This window comes from Mustela erminea, chromosome 3 (genome assembly GCF_009829155.1).
Source record: "Mustela erminea isolate mMusErm1 chromosome 3, mMusErm1.Pri, whole genome shotgun sequence".
Classification (NCBI taxonomy): Eukaryota; Metazoa; Chordata; class Mammalia; order Carnivora; family Mustelidae; genus Mustela; species Mustela erminea.
Genome location: NC_045616.1, coordinates 14,964,849 through 14,985,761, shown reverse-complemented (window position 1 = coordinate 14,985,761; position 20,913 = coordinate 14,964,849). Strand labels below are relative to the sequence as shown.

The 20,913-nt window shown below is 55.4% G+C and overlaps 1 protein-coding gene across 2 annotated transcripts in view; it reads right to left on the bottom strand.

Moving 5' to 3' along the window:
• Positions 1-1,013: 1,013 nt before the first annotated feature.
• ADAMTS2 (ADAM metallopeptidase with thrombospondin type 1 motif 2) overlaps positions 1,014-20,913 on the bottom strand; it is a 218,163-nt gene continuing 198,263 nt past the window's right edge. For both annotated transcript variants that reach the window (XM_032335322.1, XM_032335321.1), the window contains exons 15-22: positions 20,024-20,104; positions 18,185-18,351; positions 16,665-16,824; positions 14,725-14,857; positions 13,679-13,886; positions 12,034-12,163; positions 11,209-11,298; positions 1,014-4,451 (exon numbers count right to left, since the gene is read on the bottom strand). In XM_032335322.1, coding sequence (XP_032191213.1) covers positions 3,994-4,451; positions 11,209-11,298; positions 12,034-12,163; positions 13,679-13,886; positions 14,725-14,857; positions 16,665-16,824; positions 18,185-18,351; positions 20,024-20,104 — 1,427 coding nt within the window. In that variant the 3' untranslated portion in view covers positions 1,014-3,993. The remainder of the gene's footprint in view (positions 4,452-11,208; positions 11,299-12,033; positions 12,164-13,678; positions 13,887-14,724; positions 14,858-16,664; positions 16,825-18,184; positions 18,352-20,023; positions 20,105-20,913) is intronic.

Sequence of the window (20,913 nt, the reverse complement as noted above, 5' to 3'; positions counted from 1 at the left end):
CCCAAGTTCCTCTCCTTCACTATAAAGGACTAACTGCACTATAACAATGGAGTCAACACAAGTTACAGTGAAAAACAGGATGAGAAATTCTACACATTCCAAAGCCACCTCCAACCTCAGAACAAATTCATAAGATTCCTCCCTGTCCCCAGCGCTGTGCACACATGGTCTGTCTACCTCCTTTGAGGCTGGAGGCAAGGAAATCTCCTTTTTCAACCAACCTCTCTCCCTCCCTCCCTCCCTCCCCCCAACACCTGCAAACATCAAAGAGGGCCAGAGAGAATGGGCTTGTCTTTAAAAGTGGAATACTGATGGGGGGGGTGCGGTTTACCACATTTAGCAAATAAACACATAGGACTCTCAGTTAAATTTGAATTCCAAAGAAACAATAATTTTTTAGTGTAAGTGTGTCCCCAGTATTTTTAAAGAGATACAGTGAGAGTGAGTGGTAGAGAGGAGCGGAGGGAGAGGAAGAGAACCTCAAGCAGGCTCCACGTCCAGCATGGAGCCCCACACAGGGCTCGATCCCACAAGCTTGAGATCATGACTTGAGTTGAAATCAAGAGTTGGATGCTCAACCAGCTGAGGTGCCCCAAGTGTGTCCTAATTTTATACTAAAACGTTATTTGTTGTTTCTCTGAAATTCAAATTTAACTCAGCATCTAGCAATTTTTCTGGGAACCCTAATTCTAGGAGAGAAGAGCTCATAATCAGGGGTCATATAGGAGAGAAGTCAAGAGTCGGGGGATTCTTCATCTTCTCCCACAACTAAAGGTTTACTTGGAAGCTACGGCTAGTGGTACCTCCTGGACAGGGAGCTGGGAGAGGGACCTGTCCTTCTGGGCACCCCTGGCCTTTCCCAGGATCCTGACTTGAGCAGCCGTGTCTTGGTGCCCCCTGATGTCACCCATGCCCACCCCTTGGCCTTGTGAAGGCAGCGCATCCTTCCATCTGGCCCAGTTCAGGCTGCGGACAGGGGGCAGCGTAGTCAATGTAACACACAAACACAGGCATGATGTGCAAAACCACAAACATTTTGACTTTAATAAGTTATAAAATCAAGAAGCCAATTTTTTCTATACAGAAAACAAATGTGTCGATGGCTGTGATCAGTGAGATAAAATGCTGTGATTTGAGTTCAGCACCATGATGATTCCTGTGGCGGCTGCCTGGCATTTGGCGGAACAGAGTCCTCAGGCTTCATCTCATAGGAGTGTTACTGAGCACCATTTATAGACGCCAAACAAACAACCTTAAAATACAAACAGAAGGCTTATATGGGAAATTCCATGGGTTTTCCAAAAGGAGCAGATCAGAGAGCCAGGTCCCCAATCCCAACAGAAGTCTCCCCACAGACGCAATTTTCTGGAGCCACAGACAGAGAGCTCTGAGTCTCTAAGTGGTGCTCCAGAACCTCAGCTAGAAAACCGCCTTGGCCTTCAGTCTGTAGGGGCCTCCAGACATGGACACCAGCTCTGGAAGTTCAGGACTGTTGCTAAGCTGACTCTCCCACCAGTTCCAAGCTCAGTGGGGATTAGGAGTCTCTCAGAGTCTGGTAAACCCTGTGTTCCTTAGATAGAGAGACTTCGGAGGACTGTCCAGTTCTGGAGAACTGTGTGTGTATATGGTCCCAGGCATTGAGTATGACCTATGGGACAGTGGGCATGCTGGACTACAGCTCCCAGAGGGAATCTCTTTCCTTCCGAAAGAAGACCGGTAACCCTGGGTCTCAGCTGGGGCCTCTCCCTGAAGCCTTCCAGTCCCCAAGGCATACAGCCCTGCTTCACCGGAATCTGGGAATGGAGTGTTCCCATCCTGAGACCACCAGGCTGGGTAAACTAAGTAATGCTCTCTGGGTAGGGTTAGCCACCCTGAGCTTTCTGCATCCCAAGACAGACTCAAGCAAGAACTGCCCAGTCCTTCAGCCCATGAATAGCACCAGCAGCCATAGCTTCAACCAGTTGGGGAAAGGCGAGGCATCCATTTCCTGATCAGAGAGAGACAGGATTGCAAAAGTGCTGTAGATCACATCTGTTATAGAAGTGATACTATGAGAGATAGACAAAAAATGTTTTCTCCAGTTTGCTACTTAGGAGCCAGCAAGCTCCCTTGAGACACCAGGACATGAGTGAGTGGGACACGGTGACAGAGGGGAGGGAAGCCGGTGGGCCAGGCAGGGGTGACAGGCATCTAGTTATCACCCAGTGGGGAGGTTAAACATCATCCCAGATAGCGTTCTCACTGTTCCTACACCTTCGCTTTGTCCCCTAGATCACACACAGACACACACCCACATGCATGCATGGATCAGACAGACATACTGGGCACTTCAGACTCAGTATAAAGTAGCCATCATGGTCTTATCCTGAACCTCAGTGTTCCCATCCATAGAATGGGAACCAAACACAGAGTTCTCTCAAAACCTATGGTGAGAATACGAAGGCTCTAGAACTTTCCTAGACACAGAAAACGTAAGAATTACATGTGAGGCCAGGCCCAGCTAAGCAGCTGAAGTGCCCCTGGGTCTTATAATTTGGGGAAGTTGAAGCTACATGTTCACAAAATATCCATGCAGGGAGGGGTGAAAATAGACCATCATCTTCCTGTCCACCCCCCTCCCTTCCCATTTCTCTCTCATTCACATCTTGCTCACAAAACACCACTCTGCCGAAAACAGAAGTTGTAAAATTTTGGGAATGGCCAAAGATAAAGCAGGTTCTCCCCACCTCCCACCCTGTGCTTCTCATCAGAGGTCAGATTTCCACAGGTCCCTGCTGGGACTTCCAAGGCACAGAAGGGGGCTCCACAGGGCTAGATGGGGCAAGGCCACCCCCATAAGCAAAGCTGGTCTTCAGAAGCCAACCTGAGCCCATAGAGCCCCATCTCAGAACCCTGAGCATGGCCACCACGGTGGCAGAACCCCCTCCCCCCGACTAGGAGTCTTGGGCCTTGCACGTGGGCCAGGGTTCTTGGAGACAAGAGAGGAGTGGGAATGCCTGGAGTGCACCCTGCTGTCTTCTCCTTGTGGAGGAGACGTGGCCCACTGTTTAGATCTATCAAGTCCCAATACCTTCCCGGGAAGGAGTAGACAGCTTCACAGCTCAGTGTGGGCTGAGTCGAACACTGGGCAAGAGCACCAAATGGGCCAGTTGGCTTTTCTGAAGTCCTTTCTCCGAGTGGCTGTATCCGGCCAGGCCCAGAGACCAGAGGCTTGCAGTCTGGGAGCTCTAGACACCAAAAGACCTTCCAGATCCCCCTGACATATTCTGAGCTGAAGTTTAAGGATTGAGGATTTCGCAGGCAAAGCTAGACTATACTGAAAGCACATGAACTGGCATTGGGGCCGGCTCCTCCAGAGGCAGCAAGGGCTGGAGCCCACAAGCCGCTCTAGCAGGATATACCTCTCAGGTCGGTCGCGGTCCCCAGTGGGCCACCATGCTCATCCCCACCTCCTGCCTGGCCCTTGGACTCACTGGCATTCAAGTTCATGGCCTCCTCCCATTGTGCTCATCTTAATGACGGGTTGATCAGCAGATAAATCACTGTTCCTCCATGCGTACCCGTGAGGCTTGTGCCTCCACCTGGGGATGGATAGGAAATGTCCCGCAGCTCCAGAAGTGTTGGTCACCGCCAAGGAAAGAAGATGCCCTATCACTGCTCAGGAACTCGGGGACACGTGTCTCCTCTCTCTGACAGCCTCTTGCCCCCACCCCCACTGATGGCGATCGTAGAACTGCTATATTCCTCTCCCTCCCACACCTGGTCCCAGCGCAGGACTTAGAACATGCCGGAGCTGGGAAACAAACACACGTGCGAAGCTGGCTGCCACATGATCACGACCACAGGCATAGATGTTTATGTCATTCTCCCTCTCTGTTTTCTCGAAACCCTTTTGGAATCAGAAATTTTTCCTTCAACTCCACGATTTGCCATCCCATGGAATATATATATAAGCAAGGGGAAAAAATGCTATGGATGCTATCTTTCCATTTATTAGAACTTCCCGAGCATCTCTTTCTTCCTCATCTCATCAATGAGCTCTTGGATTCTCTGGTTTCTGGTCTTCTCGTACGGGCTCGGTCGTCGTGGGATCAGGTTGGGCGGCTGGACCTCCTCGTCCAGGCCGCCGATTTTGTAGGGCATGTCGACAGCGTTGGTGTCTGGGTGGTCCTCGGTGCTGTTGGTGCTGGAGGCATTGAGGGGTGCCTGTGGGGGTGTGCCTGGCACAGGGTGCACCTCCATGACGAGGGTAGGCACCGGGAGGGTTGGCATGAGCTCTTCAATGTCGTTGAGCTTCCTGGGCGGGGGCTCGGCCCTGTTGTCCACCTCGGTGAGGTTGTCGTGCAGGTTACAAGACTGGCAGCACAGCTTTTGGTAGCCAGGGATGGAGCAATAGCGAGACAAGACTTCCATCCTACAGAACATTGACTTGTCACCTTGGCAGCGGCCCTCTGAAAGAGAAAAGTGGCACAATAACCAAAGGACAGGGTAAGTGGGGGGGGGACCTGGTTCCCCCCAGGAAGCAGGAAGAGGCGTGTGGAAGAGCCCAGAGATGGCACAGCGGCAAAGCGAGCTCACGCAGAAAGTCTGTGTGGTTCTGACATCAGAGCAGCCCCGGAGCACAGTTCTGCCACACAAGCTGTGAGCAATACTCCCCACCTCCAGGCAGGCCCCCGGGGTTTTCTGTCTCTCTCAAAGTCTTAGACATGAGGTGTGTCTGTTCTTACGGAGTGTTTCCAACTTGTCTTAAAGAATGGGACTTTGTCCGATTCCTATTTGATATCCCAGTGGTAACCCTCATGAAATCCTGTGACGCAGTTCGGCCCTATAATGACCTATAAGCAGTAACGATAACAAAACAATCTGAGGGAACTAATTTCAAGAACCTGATAGAACACATCCCAGAGCTTTGGTGGTGGCCTCACCACGTTCCCCCTTAGTATCTTCCCATCCTCACCTGAAATTTTCTGGGCTTGTTTCCCCTTGCCTCGACCTCTTGCACGGGCTCGCCACACTGAACTCCTGGCCAGCCCCCCACAAACTGCTCCCCAACCTGGTGCCCTCCAGCAGGCTCCTCTCCCTCCCCTCTCCTTCTGGTCCAAGAGGCTGGACCCCTGCCGTATAGCCTGCATGGCTCCCCGGAGAGACCGGTGTCTGGCCGCACAGCTGCCTTCCTCCGGACCCAGCTCGAGCTCTGTTTGCGGCTGTATCAAAGCAGACCCTTGAACTCCATGGGGTTAGAGGGGGTACCAACCTCCTGCACAGTTGATCATATCTAACTTTTGACTCCTCCCAAACTTAACTACCAGTAGTCTACTTGGCCAGGAAGACTTACCAATTGCATAAACATTTAATGCAGATTTTGTATGGTATATGTATTATCCACTGTATTCTTATAGTAAAGTGAGCTAGACAAGAGAAAATGTTATTAAGAAGATCGTAAGGGAGTATCACGCTGTATTTGTTAAAAGAATCCCATGTGTATATGGGCCGGTGTAGTTCAGACCTGTGTGCTTCAAGGTCAACTATAGTCCCGCCCACCCAACCCTCTTGTTCTTACTCTCCTTCCCTGTCTTCTTCCTGAGTTTGCTACCCTCCTCCCTGCTCCGCCCCCCCACCTCATCCCACACACAACACAAAAACAGAGGACTTAACAAGAATTCACTTGACAGGAGAGAATAAGTCACGAGCTAGCACAACAGGGATGTCGGATCCCTGATAAGTTCCCGATGGCCAGCATCACTGGGAATCCCCTGCCTACTGTGCTCCGCTCAGCCACCTTCTGCTGTCCCAGCGAGGACGTCAAACCTTTCCCTCCCTCTCCCTCTGCGACCTCCACTCCTCCTGAAGGGAAGGAAGGATTAAGGTGGGAAGGAAGTGGCAGCCAGGGGTGGAAGCCACCTCTGATGCAGGTACGCTGTGTGCCAATGGGGGGTGTGGTCCACAGACTTGCCTGCAGCTCTGCTCACCCACAGAAACTTCTCGTGGCAACAAGCAGGTCTCCTCCCATTCAGGAGGTTCTGATGGTGCCCACTGCCTGCCCATCACTTCAGGCTGCAATCTGCCTTCCCAGGCTGGTGGCCCCCTTGGTTAGACACTGACCCCAACCCCTGGAGCTTCAGACTCTCGGAGACAGCTGCCTACTAGAAAGACTCCTGAGCCCTGTGGTTCCCAATGTGCCTGAGACTCCACTTCTCTGGTGTAAGCCCAGGGTCTCTGTTGGACCACTTGTCTTGGAGAATGGGCTCTCCAGCACACAAGCCAAATCCCAGGCAACCCCCAACCCCTGTTTATTCACCCCTAAGTCCATCAGTATCTCCTGCTAGACACTCTTGGTATGTCTGTTTTTCCCTCTCTTGCCCTTCATGGGGTCAAACTGCTTTGCTTCTTGTCTGCACCATGCTAAGAGCCTCCTTCCCACCTGCCTTTCTCAATTCTTTCTCTTTCTTGTCCACTATCCTGCTCCAGTCAGAATGCTGTTTTTCAACTGAAGATATGACCATGTCACTGCCTTGACTGAAGTCCCTGTGTTGTATCTCGTTTTCGGGGTGAGGACCTATCCCCTTCAACTCTCTAGGTTCACTCAGGCCTTAGACCCCCCTACCTTATACTGTGCTCCCTCCAACCTCAGGACCTTTGCCCATACCATGCCCACTTCCTCTGTCTTTCTTTAGTTGCTCTCATCTCCTTCTCCAGGCTCACTGAACCCTGTCTTCAGGCAAGCATTGCCTACCCTCCTATGGGAGGCCCTCCCATTCCCAGCACTCTGTCCCAGCTGGCAAGTTCACACTTAATTGCCAGATAAGATTGCCTGACCTACAAACCAGGTGGAGTAGTCTTGTTTGAAGCTCGGGGGTGCTCAGAGCCCCACCTGCTCCCTTCCCCAGTTCCTGGCCCTTCTCCCCTTCATGGAAGCCACCAGGTGAGCTGTGTGAAAACCAACCACTGAGGCCTAGGTCTCAACAAGACAAGCATGGAGCCTGGGCTGGCAGTGCTGCAGGGAATGGGACCACTCCTGCTACAATAGAGGCCTCCCATCACCTGTGCCTTCTCCTTCAGACAAACACCAAGACTGTTTGTAAACTTCTCCCTCACTTCTCTCCCCCAGGCTGGGACCCTGGGAACCAGGCAGCCTGTCAGCAGAGGGCAGGGGTCGGCTGATGGTGTCTGTAGGCCAAGTCTGCACTTCCACCTGGTTTTGTAAAGGAGTTTAACTGGGGACGCCTGGGTGGCTCAGTTGGTTGGACGACTGCCTTCGGCTCAGGTCATGATCCCGGAGTCTCAGGATCGAGTCCCGCATCGGGCTCCCAGCTCCATGGGGAGTCTGCTTCTCCCTCTGACCTTCTCCTTGCTCATGCTCTATCTCTCAAATAAATAAATAAAATCTTTAAAAAAAAAAAAAAAACGGTTTAACTGTTACTATCTGGCACTTTACAGAAAGCTTGCAGACCTGTGGTCAGGTGCCTGGTGGTGTCCCAGTGCCCAGGCCAGAGCCTGACACAGAGAGCACTCGACAAATGTCCCTGAATACATGGGTGAGTCAGGGCAAAGAGTCCCCCTTCCTGCCACAGGTAGGTGACAGCTGGGGGGCCGGGCCCAGGTTCCTTTGATCAGTAGCTACATTGCTTTACGTTCTTAAAAGTGAGAATGAATAAATGAGTGAATGAATGAGTAATTAAGAAAGCTACGGGCCAAGAGCTTGGCTATGCTATTATCGGTCTAGACCAATTTCAAAATCATTATTCCCAACCATTCTTAAGGACACCAACAGCTGGGTATTTTTAAGTCTTATCGCTGAGCAGAGAACCCTCCCAGAGGACAGGAATTCCGCCACCACGGGGCCCATCACATATCTGGAAGCAGCAGCTGGTGGAGGGTCCCTACACCCAAAGAAAAATCCCATTTTCCTGGTACCTGATCTTCAGCTGTTCCCAGTAGCAATGACATAGCAAGACCTACTGCCTTCCAGCGAACAACAAGCCACTGAGACCAAACCCATTCTCATAAATTGATGCCATTCCTGAGCCCTTCCCACCATCTTGGCTCTAGCCAAATATCGCCCGTGTTCTGTTTTGCCCACTAGCTTCCTCCTTTAAATGAATTCCTTTTTTCTTTTTAAGCTTAAAGTTTATTTTAGAAAAAAACTTTCCACTACCACAGTTCATGGGAAAGAAGCGGCGGTCAATGAAGACAACCCTAACCGGGAACGCGAAGACAAGTTTTAAGTCGCCATTTAACCCCTACAACTCCAGGAAGACCGCCCTGCCTGCAAGGCTCTAAGCTGCAGAGAAGCAAGCTAGCATGAGGGAGATCACGGCATCCCTACCCCGGTGGGCCTCCTGTCCAGGTGCCATGAAGGGGACAGGGAACTGGGGGATGGGGGGCTGCTCAGGGGAGCTCAGGTCATGTTTATTGCACCACCTAAAACTGCCCTGTCTCCCACGCTTTGGGAAGGCTGGGATGGGGAGAACCTGGTTCTCTGCTTCCTCAATTGAGCCTCACACAGGATTTCACCACCCAAAGGCTGGGTGACAGGATAAGAAAGCGTGGGACCCCCACTGGCCAGTGGCCTGGTGCACCCCAGCTGTCCCTGGGGTGAGCCACTTCTGCAGGGGTTCCTTCTGATCCACCGGGCAGGGACACTGCATGGGTGCAGATCTGTCAGGGGAAGCTGTTTGGGTCTCCTGTGTCTCCTTCCAATGACCAGAGCTCTGCGCTGGGTTCTGTGACCCCATACTTCCAGGCTGGCAACGAGGGTCTGGCCCTGTGCCCTGAAGCCTGTCTCTGTGGTGCTCCTCCCGGGCACAGGATCCCCTTCATAGGAAAGGCAGGAGGGAGAAGCCCACTAGCGGGAGGGCCCTGTCGGCCCCCGGCCCGCTGCCTGGTCCTGGTGAGGTGAGCAGGCCCCATGGCTTCTGAGATGAGGCCTCAGGAGACACAGGCAGGCCCCACTGAGCACAAGCTCATGCAAATGCATAGGCCAGGTGCCCACAGCCACTGCTGCCGTGCCCTCGTCCTGATCTGGACCCTGGACCTGGACCAGGTGGGCACCTCTTCCCCCCAGAACAGATCATCTCAGGTTGACAGCTATGATAGCAGCCAGGGTGGTGGCCCGATGGTGGCTCACAGCGCAGTGACCTGGGCCAGCACCATCAGGCCTCTGACCCCACATTCCCACTCCACTGATCCCAGAGAGGGGGAGAGACTCACCCCTCAGGCCCTCTCTCTGATGGTGAAACCTTCATTTGCGAGAAGAACCCAGACGGTCCCACGAGGGGCTCGTTCAGCAGGAATAATTCAGAAGTCAAAGTCATGGTGGAGTGTCTCCACAGGCTGCTGTCACATTTTGAAAAATGACCGGAGTGGGGGAGGGGCCTAGATATCCACTTTGGGCAGGGGTGGGGGGTGGCAGTCATTTGAAGCAGAAGCCCAGCCCCTAATGTGACAGAAGGGTCCCCGCAGCAGCTCGGCAGCGCTGCCAGCCGCGAGGTGAAGAGAAGGAGCCAGCCCGGGCCAAACCCGAGCACCCAGTTTCACGGAACTTTTATTGACTTTATTTGTGGGATGCATGACAGGAAGTCTTTCCATCGTTAGTAAGGAGAAAAGGTCATTTCCACAGTCACTTTGGCACACACTAACGTTGTCTCATAAAAAAACCAGAAAAGCGACGACAATGGAACCTAGGTATTACGTCATTGGATACATACAAAACACTAATAAAATATCCCTGATAAACCAAAGTGCATATAGACAGACAGCACGATGCCCAGGACCGTACCGCACCTTCCCAGAGGCAGAGTCACTCGCGTGGCCTAGTCAAAGTTGGAAGTTAACAGTCGTGAGAATTAGTACGCGTTACACACCAAGTATGTACATAACAGTAGTCAGAGCCGGGGAGGAGGCGGCGGGGTGCGGTTAGCAGATGGTGGGGCAGGGTGGGGATTGGGGTGCGACGCAGGGGCCTGGGGCACGCGGGGGGTGGGCGGCCGGTGCGCTGCCCTCTGTGTAAGGCAGCACCCGGGAGGGGGCTCAGCAAACAGTCAGCGCCAACTGGCTGCACGGCCTCAGAGGGGGTCTCCACTCAGCAGAGCAGAGCCAGCTAGAGCCAGCACGCCCAGGGCTCCCCCTGCACAGGCCCCTGGCTATGAGAAACCTTGGATGAGCTGGGCGGCCTCCACCTGGGCTGGTGCTGCCTGCCTCCTACCGGGATCATGACCCCGCTCTGAAGCTGGAGTTAGCAGCCAACTCTGTTACCTTTCAACTTTAAGGCATTTTCTACATAGTTTTATCTAAGCAAAAAAATCAATAAAAATTGAGGTAATTCTGTAGTTGTTCACACTGGTAGGTGGCCGCATCCACATCAGACAGTCTCACTCTCTCTCTCAATCTCTCACTCTCTCACCTCCATGGATGGGGTCATGTGCACACGATGAGAAAAGGCCATTGGAGCTAATGGACAGAGAGTGAAGTGGCGGTGTGTCCCCATGTCCCACTGGAGGGACATGTCCCCTGCCACCTCCATGTGACCCAAACCCCCCAAGGGGACAGGGCACAGGGGCCAAGGGCTGTGGAAGTTGGACGCAAAGGCCACAGGAAGCAGGCCACAGTTGCACGAGTCAGGAGGACACACTGAGCACAGGGTCAGCAGCAGCAGCAACAGCAGGGACCGCCGGGGAGCCCCGACATACCCATGAAATCTCGGGGCTGGGCCACCTGGCACGGCGGCACAACACTGTGTGCCCCAGACCCCTTCTGGCCTCACGCCTCGCTGGTGGGCAGTGTCTGAAAGGGGACCGGTGGGTTTCCCCCTTGACTTCCAACCTGCAGCTCCAGCTTGGAGGGGTGTGGCCCCGAGAGGTGGTCACCAAGCGGTCACATGTGCACTCTGGCCTCCGGCCCCTCCAGCACCAAGACAGATCTTTGCCCCTTTACACGCCATCACCAGCCAGGTCCCAGCCCCATACAAGAGGCCAGTGCCCTGGGGCCATGCCTCCGCGAGGCGAGCCCTCCCAGCCAGGCAGCCAGGGCGGCTCCAAAGGAGACGGCCTAGCACAGAGGCCCAGGAGAAATCAGATTGAACCGAGAGAGCGCTCAGGAAGAGTCAGGGAAGTTTTCCATAGAAGGAGAGGAGGGGAGCCCACGGCAAGCTCCACAGGGCGCAGGGCATGCACTGGAGGGCAGAGGCAGAGTTATAAACGGGCCGGTTACTTGACGAGGTCTTCTGGACTGGTGAGTCGGGGTCTGGGCGAGACAGCCACTGAACCACATAGCTCTTCTTGGAAGGATCGGAGATGTTTCCTAGAGGGGAAAGGAGGGGCTGTGGCTCCTGAGGCCCCACACTGGGCCAGCACCCACCACCCCAGGCATGCAGGATCAGCAGGAGGACTCTGACTCCCCCATGTGGCGTTTGAGGACCCTTGGGACAGAGAGGCCCTGGCGGTCCAGGCCACCTCCTGCCTCTCTCCCACCTCCCACCAGGCCTCCTGGGTCTCAGCTACTCACTACCCAGCACCCCACCCTGCCTGCTCCCCAGAAACATAGGGAGCAAGTGAATCCCAGCTCTAGCCCCCTGCCTGGTTGGGTGGGCACATCTGACCTCCCTGAATTCCCTCCTTTGTAGATGGGATTCACAGTGGGGTCCACATCTTGAGCTTTTTCCAGGACCAAAAGTGTTTGCATGCAGACAGTGCTCTGGTTGCTCTCCTCAGAGGGCACTAGGCACCCCCTCCTTGCATGGGTACCCCAACTCACACAGGCACCCCCTTCTTGCATGGACCTGGGCGCCTCATCTGGCAGAGCCCCACTGGGTCAGGAGGTGGTGGTCACGTGGTCACCATGAATCTGCTTCTGTCTCCCAAACCACTGAGGAGTGGCCAGGAAGACAGTCAGGGCTGAGTTCTTCCCATTTCTCACTACAGAAAGATCAGCCCTTAGTGCCTCCCTCCAGGTCACAGATGCTGAGTCCAGACCAGTCCTCCTCACCCGGGCCCGCTGTACACTGGGGTCTGGGGCTGGGGGCAGCAGGAGGCTTACGGGGACAGGGGCCCAGCCTGCAGATTCTGGCTGTCTCAGGCCGCTCCTCCCGGCAGATCCCGAAGCTGTCATCTGCAGTTCGGCACAGCACTGGCCGCTCCTGGGTGCCATTGCCACAGGTCACTGAGCACTGCAGGTAGAGAGTCACGAGTCAGGGCCTGCCTCCCTGGTCAGCTGGGCCCCAAAGAGTTCCCCACACATGTGACCTGATAACACGTGGAAGGTGGTGGAGGGCAGAGGGTAGAGTATGAGCTAGAGGCCAGTGTTGCCTTGCCCAGCCTTGAGTGGCTGCCCCAACCTCCTAAGTCTCTGAAGTCGGGGACACATGGGCCTATCTCTGTGAGTTACTATGAGTTAGAGCAAATGTACAAAGCCTGACACTTCCAGGTTCTCAACAGGGATCTCCCTTCTCTGGCTGAAGGAAGCCCACCCAGGACACGAAGAGCCTCTTGTACGCTAGGGACTGCTGGGAATGCTCTGATGGAGACCAGGAGTTGTGGCAGAGGACCCCTGGACACAAGGGCCTGTGCCACCAACCCCCTCATTGGCCCCTCCAGCCTGGCATACCCTCTATCTCACTGCATGGGGACAGGCCCAAAGCCATCACACCCATGCTCCCGGCTTGGCTCCCAGTTCAGACCAGACCCACCGGGAGAATACCCCAGTCCTCACCTTACACAGTACAGGAAATGGTGGACTTGGCAGTCCCCAGGCTTCTCAAACCTTACAGAGCCCCAAAGAAGGCCTGCTTTCAGGACCAAGATTTGGGAAGCTCCTGGGGACCACACTCGTAGGATGTTCTGTCTGGGGAGAGCGTTTCTGCATACCTAAGGCCCCGAGTCACATCGCACCAGTCTGTCCAGTTAGTTTGTACCAACAGTGTGTTTGACGGTGAGCACTTGCTCCCCCACCTGGGGGCCTAGAGCTTGGATAACCAGAGTCAGGCACACCTGGAAGCCCCTGGACACCCAGGCCTACGGGGCTCCCCTGGCTGGCAGCATTTCATGCATGCCGTCCCACGCTGCTGCTGAGAGAACTAAGTGTGCCCTGGGAGCCCACCAGAAGGGGACACCTGGAAGCTTGTGCGTGGCTTCCTCTGGGGTCGGCCACGCACCTTCCCCTTTTGCTGATTCTACCCTGTGATTTGCTGAAATGCACTATAACTGTGGGTATGATGACGTCTGAGTCCTGTGAGTCCTTCCGGTGAATCACTGAGCCCGAGGCTGGTCTTGAGGACCCTGACCCACCAGGCCTGTGAGCTGGGTGTCAGTACTCATGTTAGCTTAGCCCTGGCCCTGGACTGCTGCTCCAGCCCCTGAGACCAGCCAGTCCCGGTCCAAGTCCTCCCTCCCCCATGTTCCCTCCTACCAGCTTGGCTGGTCTTCCAGACCACCCCTCTGCCCCCGTTCTCCCAGGACTCTAAGCTCCTGTAGCACATGGCAGCCTCTGCCCTGCAGTGCAAACACCCATTCCAGTCAGTTTCTCAATAGAGCATGGACCGTGTGGCCTCCACCGTGCCCTGAGATCCACGGGATGTGGTCTGGGCCAAGAACTGCGTCCAGACCCACATGGAGCGCTCTGACCCCCTCAGTCCTGCCCAAGCTGGGTTTGGGGGCTGAGGATGTGAGGCCGGGGGCCCTCTCACCTGGGACCAGGGTCCAGCCCGCCATCGCCCAGGGCAGAGCTCACGGTTGCAGGCCCGACGGCCCTCGGGCCGGGCGTCATTGCAATGTTTGGTGTGCACGGAGCGGGTGGTGTTGTTGTGCAGGGGCTGTACGCAGCGCACAGAGCGAGCTTGCGTGCCCATCCGCCCGCAACTCTGACTGCAAGGCTCCCATTCACCTGTGACCCACCTGTGGGGGCAGAGCAATAGGTCAGTCCCCTTGGAGAGCTGGCTGGGCTGTGGCCCAGGGATGCAGAGAGAAGGCAGCCCGCCTCCCTGGGGCATCTTCCCCTTTATCAGGAAGACAGCCTAGAGCCTGATGGGGGCTCTGACTGAGATCTAGCAGGTGACACTGCTGCAGGCCCTGCTGGGGCCAGGTGGGGGCATGGAGAGCCCTGGTTATCTGTCCCTTCTCAGGCTCCTGGCTCTGCCTTCTGCCCTCCGTGGTTGCTGACATCACAGACCCTTCAGGGAAACAGGGTGGACTCCTACAGCACCTGTCCCCACTTAGCCCCCCCCCGGCCTAAGTACCAACCACCCTCTCCCCTCAGGGCCCTGCAAAAGGAACCTGGGCCCGGAAATGCAGCCCTGCCAAAGCCCTGGGCTAAAGGATCAAGGCTGCAGCTGCCGCAATGAGTGGCCTGGGGAATATCTACCACAGGACCTGAAGATGGCCAGTCCCCACTGAGCCTCAGTTTCCCCATCTTGGCATTAGCACATGTCATCATCTCTAAGACACACATGACCGTCTCAGTGCAGCATGTGCAAAGCAGGGGTGCACCGCACAGCCTGAGGGGTCTTAGACCCCATGACACGTGCTGAGGGAGAAAAAATCCACCAACACAGCAGGGGATGTGATGGCCAGCACCACTCAGGGCCTAGAGCCCGCACCTGCCTCCCCAGGAGCCCCCGGGGTTCTGCCTTCTCTTCTCACGGGACCCCAGGCTGGGGTCTCTGAAGAAGGGATGCACAGGCCTGTCTCTCTGAGTAACTGGGGCTGAAGGAGCCAGGTGACCCTGGGCACTCACACTGGCTGGGAGCACTCCTGTGGGTTGCAAGCCCGGCGGATGGCTTTGGGCTTCGTGAGGGCGTCGCAGAAGCCTCGGTGTACCATCTTGTGGTCCAGCCTCCGGCGGCAGCCATACTTGGTGAACTGGGAGCCTGAAGACAAGAGCTTGAGGGGTCTCATGGGGCAGTGTGGCCCCTCCACGGGGCATAGAGAAGCAGCTCCATGGGCAGCTTCAGCCCCTTTTCCCCAGCCCTCTAATGGGGAGGGGGGCAATGTGCCAGGGCCAGGCCTTGGAGATATCCAGCCTCATGTCCACCCAGCACCCCAGGCTCAGTGAGTGGGAGGCCAGGGGAGAGTGGCCACCTTGTTCCCTGGTCTCTCAACTGGCTTCCTGGGGCAGGAGGGAGGGCTCTATTTCCTCTCCATTGCTCAGCCACATATTCTACCTCGAATTAACCCACGTGGAGGCCCTGCGATGAGCCTGGAGATGGCTTAACACAGAAACATGGCCTGCAAGGCTCCTCTCACCGGAGCCTAGGACAGCTCTTCTCAACAGGGCGATTTTAACATCAGGCAGTATCTGGGACACTTAGGTGTCACAACTTGGGGTTGGGGGGTGCCACTTGCAATCTAGCACATAGAAGCCAGGGATGCTGCTCAACATCCTACAATGCACGGAACAGACCCCACAAGAATTATAAAGCCCAGTGTGTCAACAACTCCAACGTCTCTACACCCCAGGCTACCAGGTGAGTCACAAGAAAATGTGGCTGGACAGCCTGATCTAAGCTGGGTATCTGGAGAGGTCCTAGAAAGCAGAGAATGGAGGAACGTTGGTTTAGTGGGAAGGCAGCAGAGTGGCTTCCAGGGAAGAGACAACCTGTGCAAAAGCCCTGAGGCAGGAACATGGCATGTCCAGGAAAAGCAGCTAGGGCCAGTGTGGCCAGGGCCTGGTGGGCAAGGGGTAGGGGTACTGATGCAGTGGAAGAGGTCAGCAAGCTGCCCAGACCACACAGGCCATGAGGAGAATCTCATCTTTATCCAAAGAGTGGACGGAGCTGTTAAAACTATGGCACTAGGAAGGGATGCCAAGAAGGGACCTTTAAGAGCTCACACTGGGGTGACAGTGGACACACAAGGGCCAGCTGGGGAGCAAGGATGGTGTCAGCACTGGGCAGACGGAACAGCAGATAGGTCCACGAGATACAGAGGAGGGAGAGTCAGCAGGACATACTCAAGGGAGGGTTGGGGGTGCCATCTGCACAGGTGGGAGCCCTGCAGAAGGAGCTGTCCACCTGCTTGGGCCATGGGAGCAGTCACCTCTTCTTTGGCAAAATCCTCTCAGTCCTCTAGGTGTGGGACCCTGACAGAGCCTGTCCTGGCCACCTGTTCTTGCCTCTTAGCTCATCTAGCCCCTCAGGAGCAGTAAGCACGTGTGGGAGACCAGAAATCTCCTGCCCGTCTGTACGTCCCACCCAGCTGTGGACTGTTTGAGGTCCAGGGCAGGTGGGACACCTCTGTAGGAAGCCCCATCCCTCCCAGAACAGTTGGGAGGCCCTTCTGAATAAGTGTGGGGAGTGACCTCCACAGAGGGGTCCCCTTTCCTGATCTCCAGCATGACCTGAGTCCTTCCTGGGCCTGCCTCGTGAGGCCTAATCCACCCATGCCACCCTCACACCAGCCTCCTGCCAGGCCAGCCCCTCTCTTCCCGATGCAGCTCCATGTTGTAACACCGATGCCCACAAGCCCTTCTGGCTGTCTTTGGTCCGCTGCCCTGAGCACCCCCTTCCTGCCCACCCTCTACCCCCCACCAGGTCGGTTGCCTTGGCCTCCTGCCCCTGGGCCAGTCTTCTCATGCTGAGCATGTCCCTCAGGCCAGGCAGTCAGCAGGGCACCGTGGGCTCAGGAACCCCTTTTCCCAGGAGCCTCCCCGCGACCAGCTCTGAGAATACCCTTCACCTCCACCGCAGGGCTTGGAGCAGGGAGTCCACTTCTTGAGAGCCCACTCATAGCCCACGGAGTCATCCTCCAGGACGTTGTTGCCGTCCACGTTGAGTGAGTCCTCATGGATCATGTACTTGTACGTCAGCGATATCCGGGCATCACCCTGTGGGATGACCTGCGCCCAGAGATGGCCGTGAGTGCATTCGCTGTGCTGTCCACCTGCCCTCGCCGGCCAGTTTAGAAACACATGCCCCGGCCCATGTATGGTCGGTTCTCTTTATGGGCCATGGTTATCTTCTAGAAAGTGTCGGAAAGCTCGGATTCACCAATCCTGCACCATGGCTGGCGGGGAGGAGCATGGGGCCAGGGTCCTGCCAGCCTCCGGTCAGTGTACTTTTACCCACTGTCATTACATAACCAAATTTTATGTGTGTTTCTGTTCGAGTTCACCTTAGTTTATGCGGCTGACTTGTTCACAGCACTGGCAGGTCACTGAGGGCACTTCCAGGAGTGAAGTCCCCGCAAGTGAGGTGAGCTGAGCAGAGGGGCACACATGTGTGACACACACGGATCCTGGGCTCAGGTGCCCAAATCCAACCATTCACTCTCACAGAGGAGCTAAAGGCCTGTGAGCCTTATCCAGAGTCTTTTAATTTTTCCCAAATAAAACATCTTATTTTTGTGACGGAAATTAACTTCCAAAAAGCAATTAGAAAATCAAGTCCCTAGGGCGCTGGCCGGCTTTATTAGCGGGATGGGTGTCTCTTGATTTTGGGGCTATGAGTTTAAGCCCCACATTGGGTATAGAGATTACTTAAAAATAAATCTTGGGCGCCTGGGTGGCTCAGTGGGTTAAAGCCTCTGCTTTCAGCTCGGGTCATGATCCCGGGGTCCTGGGATCGAGCCCTGCATCGGGTTCTCTGCTCAGCGGGGAGCCTGCTTCCTCCTCTCTCTCTGCCTGCCTCTCTGCCTACTTGTGATCTCTGTCAAATAAATAAAATCTTTAAAAAATAAAAAATAAAAATAAATAAATCTTGGGAAAAAAAAAAAAGAAAAGAAAATCAAGCCCCCTCTGGATTCTCATTCACCCCTCTGGATTCTGGATTCACCCAGAAGTGGGTCTTGGACACAGAAGAGTTGGGGCTTAGCCCTGCTTAGGGACAAAGTCTGGTATGAGCCGGGTTTGGGAGGCTAACCTCCTGAACCCCGTCAGTCACTCCTGGGGCATTGCAAGGTTTGGATGGGATGGCAGACATGAGCAGACGTGATAAAAGGTGGCCATGAATGTCATTTGGAGGAGGAAACTGAAGCCCTTAGAGGGGAGGGTTGGACTGCTGTACCCCAGGGCCCAGTGCAGAGCAGAGCCCAGAATCTCATGTCTCAGGGCTCCAAGTCTGACAGATGGAGACCCTTGGTCCAAAGGGCAGGCCAGGGATGATTTCCAAGAGGGGTCCAAAGGATGCAGGGAGGTCCAGGGGCCCCAGGAAGCCCCTCCATCTCCATCCCAGACAGGCCTGGCCCCTGCCTCCACTTACCAGCACGGTGATGGTGCCGTGAAGGGGACCCATGGTTTGCAGCGTCTCCCGGCCGTCCTCATCCCGGTACTCCCACTCCACGCCCATAGCAATGAAGGATTTGGAATTGGGATCCACGTCATTTTCTTCATTTAAAATGAACTTGCCCGTCTCCAGGTTCTTGACGGCTGAGAATGGCAGAAGACAGCCCCCAGCCCCAGCCATGATCACTCAGGGGCAGAAGCTGGGTGCACTGGAGAGAGAGGCGGGGAGGGTCCACAGGTCTCAACTGGTGAGGGGAGTGATGGGGAGCAGATCTTTGTTTGCCCCAGCTGCCCTCTGCTAGGGGCCTGTGCCAGTGGAAGCCCAGATAGCCATGGGAGCCAGCCTCGGCCTTGAAGCTACCCTGCCCAGGGCCCTTTCCTGGATCTGCCCCACAGTCCCTGGGGGTGTGGGGGTTTCAAGCAGCCGCTGTAGGATCACCTCCTTCCAGTCGACTCAGAGCCACTGTCTCCCACATCCCGCACCCGCCTCCTGGGTGCAGCGCATCTGCTGGACACTAGGGCACAGGGCTGGGGTGAAGCTTCCTGCCATGGGGTAAGCATAGGTCCAGCTGAAAGGCAGAGCCTCCTCACCCCAACCTGGTGCCTCAGGAGGTCCCCATACATCCTCAGAGACCGAGCTTGACCAGGGGGTGGTACGGGACACATGGAATACCCCAGGATCAGCAGGTGTCTGGAAGCCAATAACTGGCTGGTCAGGAAGCCCCATGCATCCCACAGTGTGGAAGGCAGCTACTGGGGGCCCCAGACAGGGATCCGAGAAGGAGGAAATCGTTCCCTGCACCAGTGTCCTGCAGTTCTCTGTGCACCCCACAAAGATACCTCAGCAGCGGCCTGCAGACACTCAACTGGCCATCAACCCTGGCTCCTCTCACGCAGAGAGATCAGGCCTCAAACCTGGAGCCTGCAGCCAGAATGTGTTTAGATTCAAGTGTCTGTCTCTCCCTTTAGGAACCAACTTTTAGGTTTTTCCTTCCACTTAAGGCAAGTGGTTTTGCATTTTGGGTAGCAATATAGTTTCTTCTCAAAACAGGGAAGAAAGAACAAAGTGCATTAAACAGAGTGGGGTGTTCGCTGTGTTGGTGGGGGTGCCAGACAGTGGCACTTGGGGAGCCCCGACCCGGTCCGGTCTCCATGGCACAAGGGAGGGGGGGAGCCCAAACTGGGAGAATGGATTTGTCTGGATTTCCCCCATGACTCCCAGCATCACTTAGGACTTCAGCCCATGACCACCCAAGAGGGAGGGCCCACGTGCCTTTAGCTGATGGGGGTGAGGACAGGTGAAGGCCTGTAAGGGATCCCAGCAATCTCAGAGGGCACTCAGAGTAGTACGAGCAACCACATTTGCAAGAAATGCCAAAAAGCCCTATTCCAGGTAGCATCTCTTGAGTTTAAAATTAAACTAATTGGAAATATGCAAATATAGGTTGTAACCCCATCTGCAGGCCAGCCCGGGGTGCTTTCTTGTTGATGTGGGGGCTGCTGCCCAGACACTGCTTGCAGACTCTGCCTGCCTTCCAGTGGGTAGGGGGAGCCTTCCCCCTTGGCCTTAAGATGGAAGAGGAGGTAGGCAGTCACTACTCTGTGGGCTAGGAGTACAGCATGTCCCTCCTTAGCTGCTGCCAGGAGCCCTTGGATCCCAGCCCCCAGCCTCTCCACCTGGAGAAGACCCCAGAAAAGATCCCCCAGTGGGCTGAGCCAGGGACAGGGAGGTGGAGCAGAGGCTGGGCCTCCCAGCCTGACCTCTGCCCCTGGGCTCTCTAGCCACACCCAGAACTGCTGGGCTTCAGAGACTCACACAGGTGGTGGCTGGTGCTGTCTGCCTCCTGGATAAGCAGGTGTCTGGCTCCTGCCGGGATTTCAAACATCTTGATGTAACCTTTGTTGGGATGTGGGAAGATAAAGCCAAGTGAGTCAGAAAAGGCCACTGGAATGTGGACAATACACCCATGGCCCCATGGTTCTTGGGCTTGACCACCTGCCTGGACAAGGGTTGATGGGAAAGGTACTGTGTCCCAGCTGGCCAAAGCCCTTTTGCTCCTCAGGTGCTCCCTGGGCCTTTTCCATGGGACACTTCAAGGGACTCCTCAGGGTGACCCCGGAGCCAAACCTGGGCTTGAAGCTAAGATGCCATATCTGGGAGGTAGACTCTCAGCAAACCGCTTGGCCTCTTAGACCTCAGCCATTTAATCTGCAAACCGAAGACCCCTGGGCTCTCATGGGACCATGGAAAATCACTCTGTACCCTGGTGCTGACTCTGAGTCAAGGCCATGGCCTTCTTCTAAGAGGCAAACCGAGGTGGCTTCTCCCCGTTTCGGACAGTGGTATAGTCATTGCAGGCCCACCCACATGGCTGTTCTCCCAGAGCTCAGGTCGGCCCGGGACCCCCAGTTCCCGAGCCCCATCGTGTGGCTCTGCGGCCTGCCCAGGGCAGTCCTGCTGACAGCCAGCTGGAGGGAGGAGGCAGGGAGCAAAGGACCCAGAGTCCAGCTGGGCAGCTTTGGAAGGCAAGGGAGGGGTGCCCTATGCAGGCCCCAGCCCTCAAATAAAGACTGAGATCTGCCCTGTGTACCTGTATGTTGGCATTCTCTGCCCTGACCCCTGAGATCCAGGTTTCTCTTCCCCACACAGCCTGGAGCCTGGCTCAGGCTGTACCTGACTTAGATTCTTCCCTCCCCTTCTTGTGC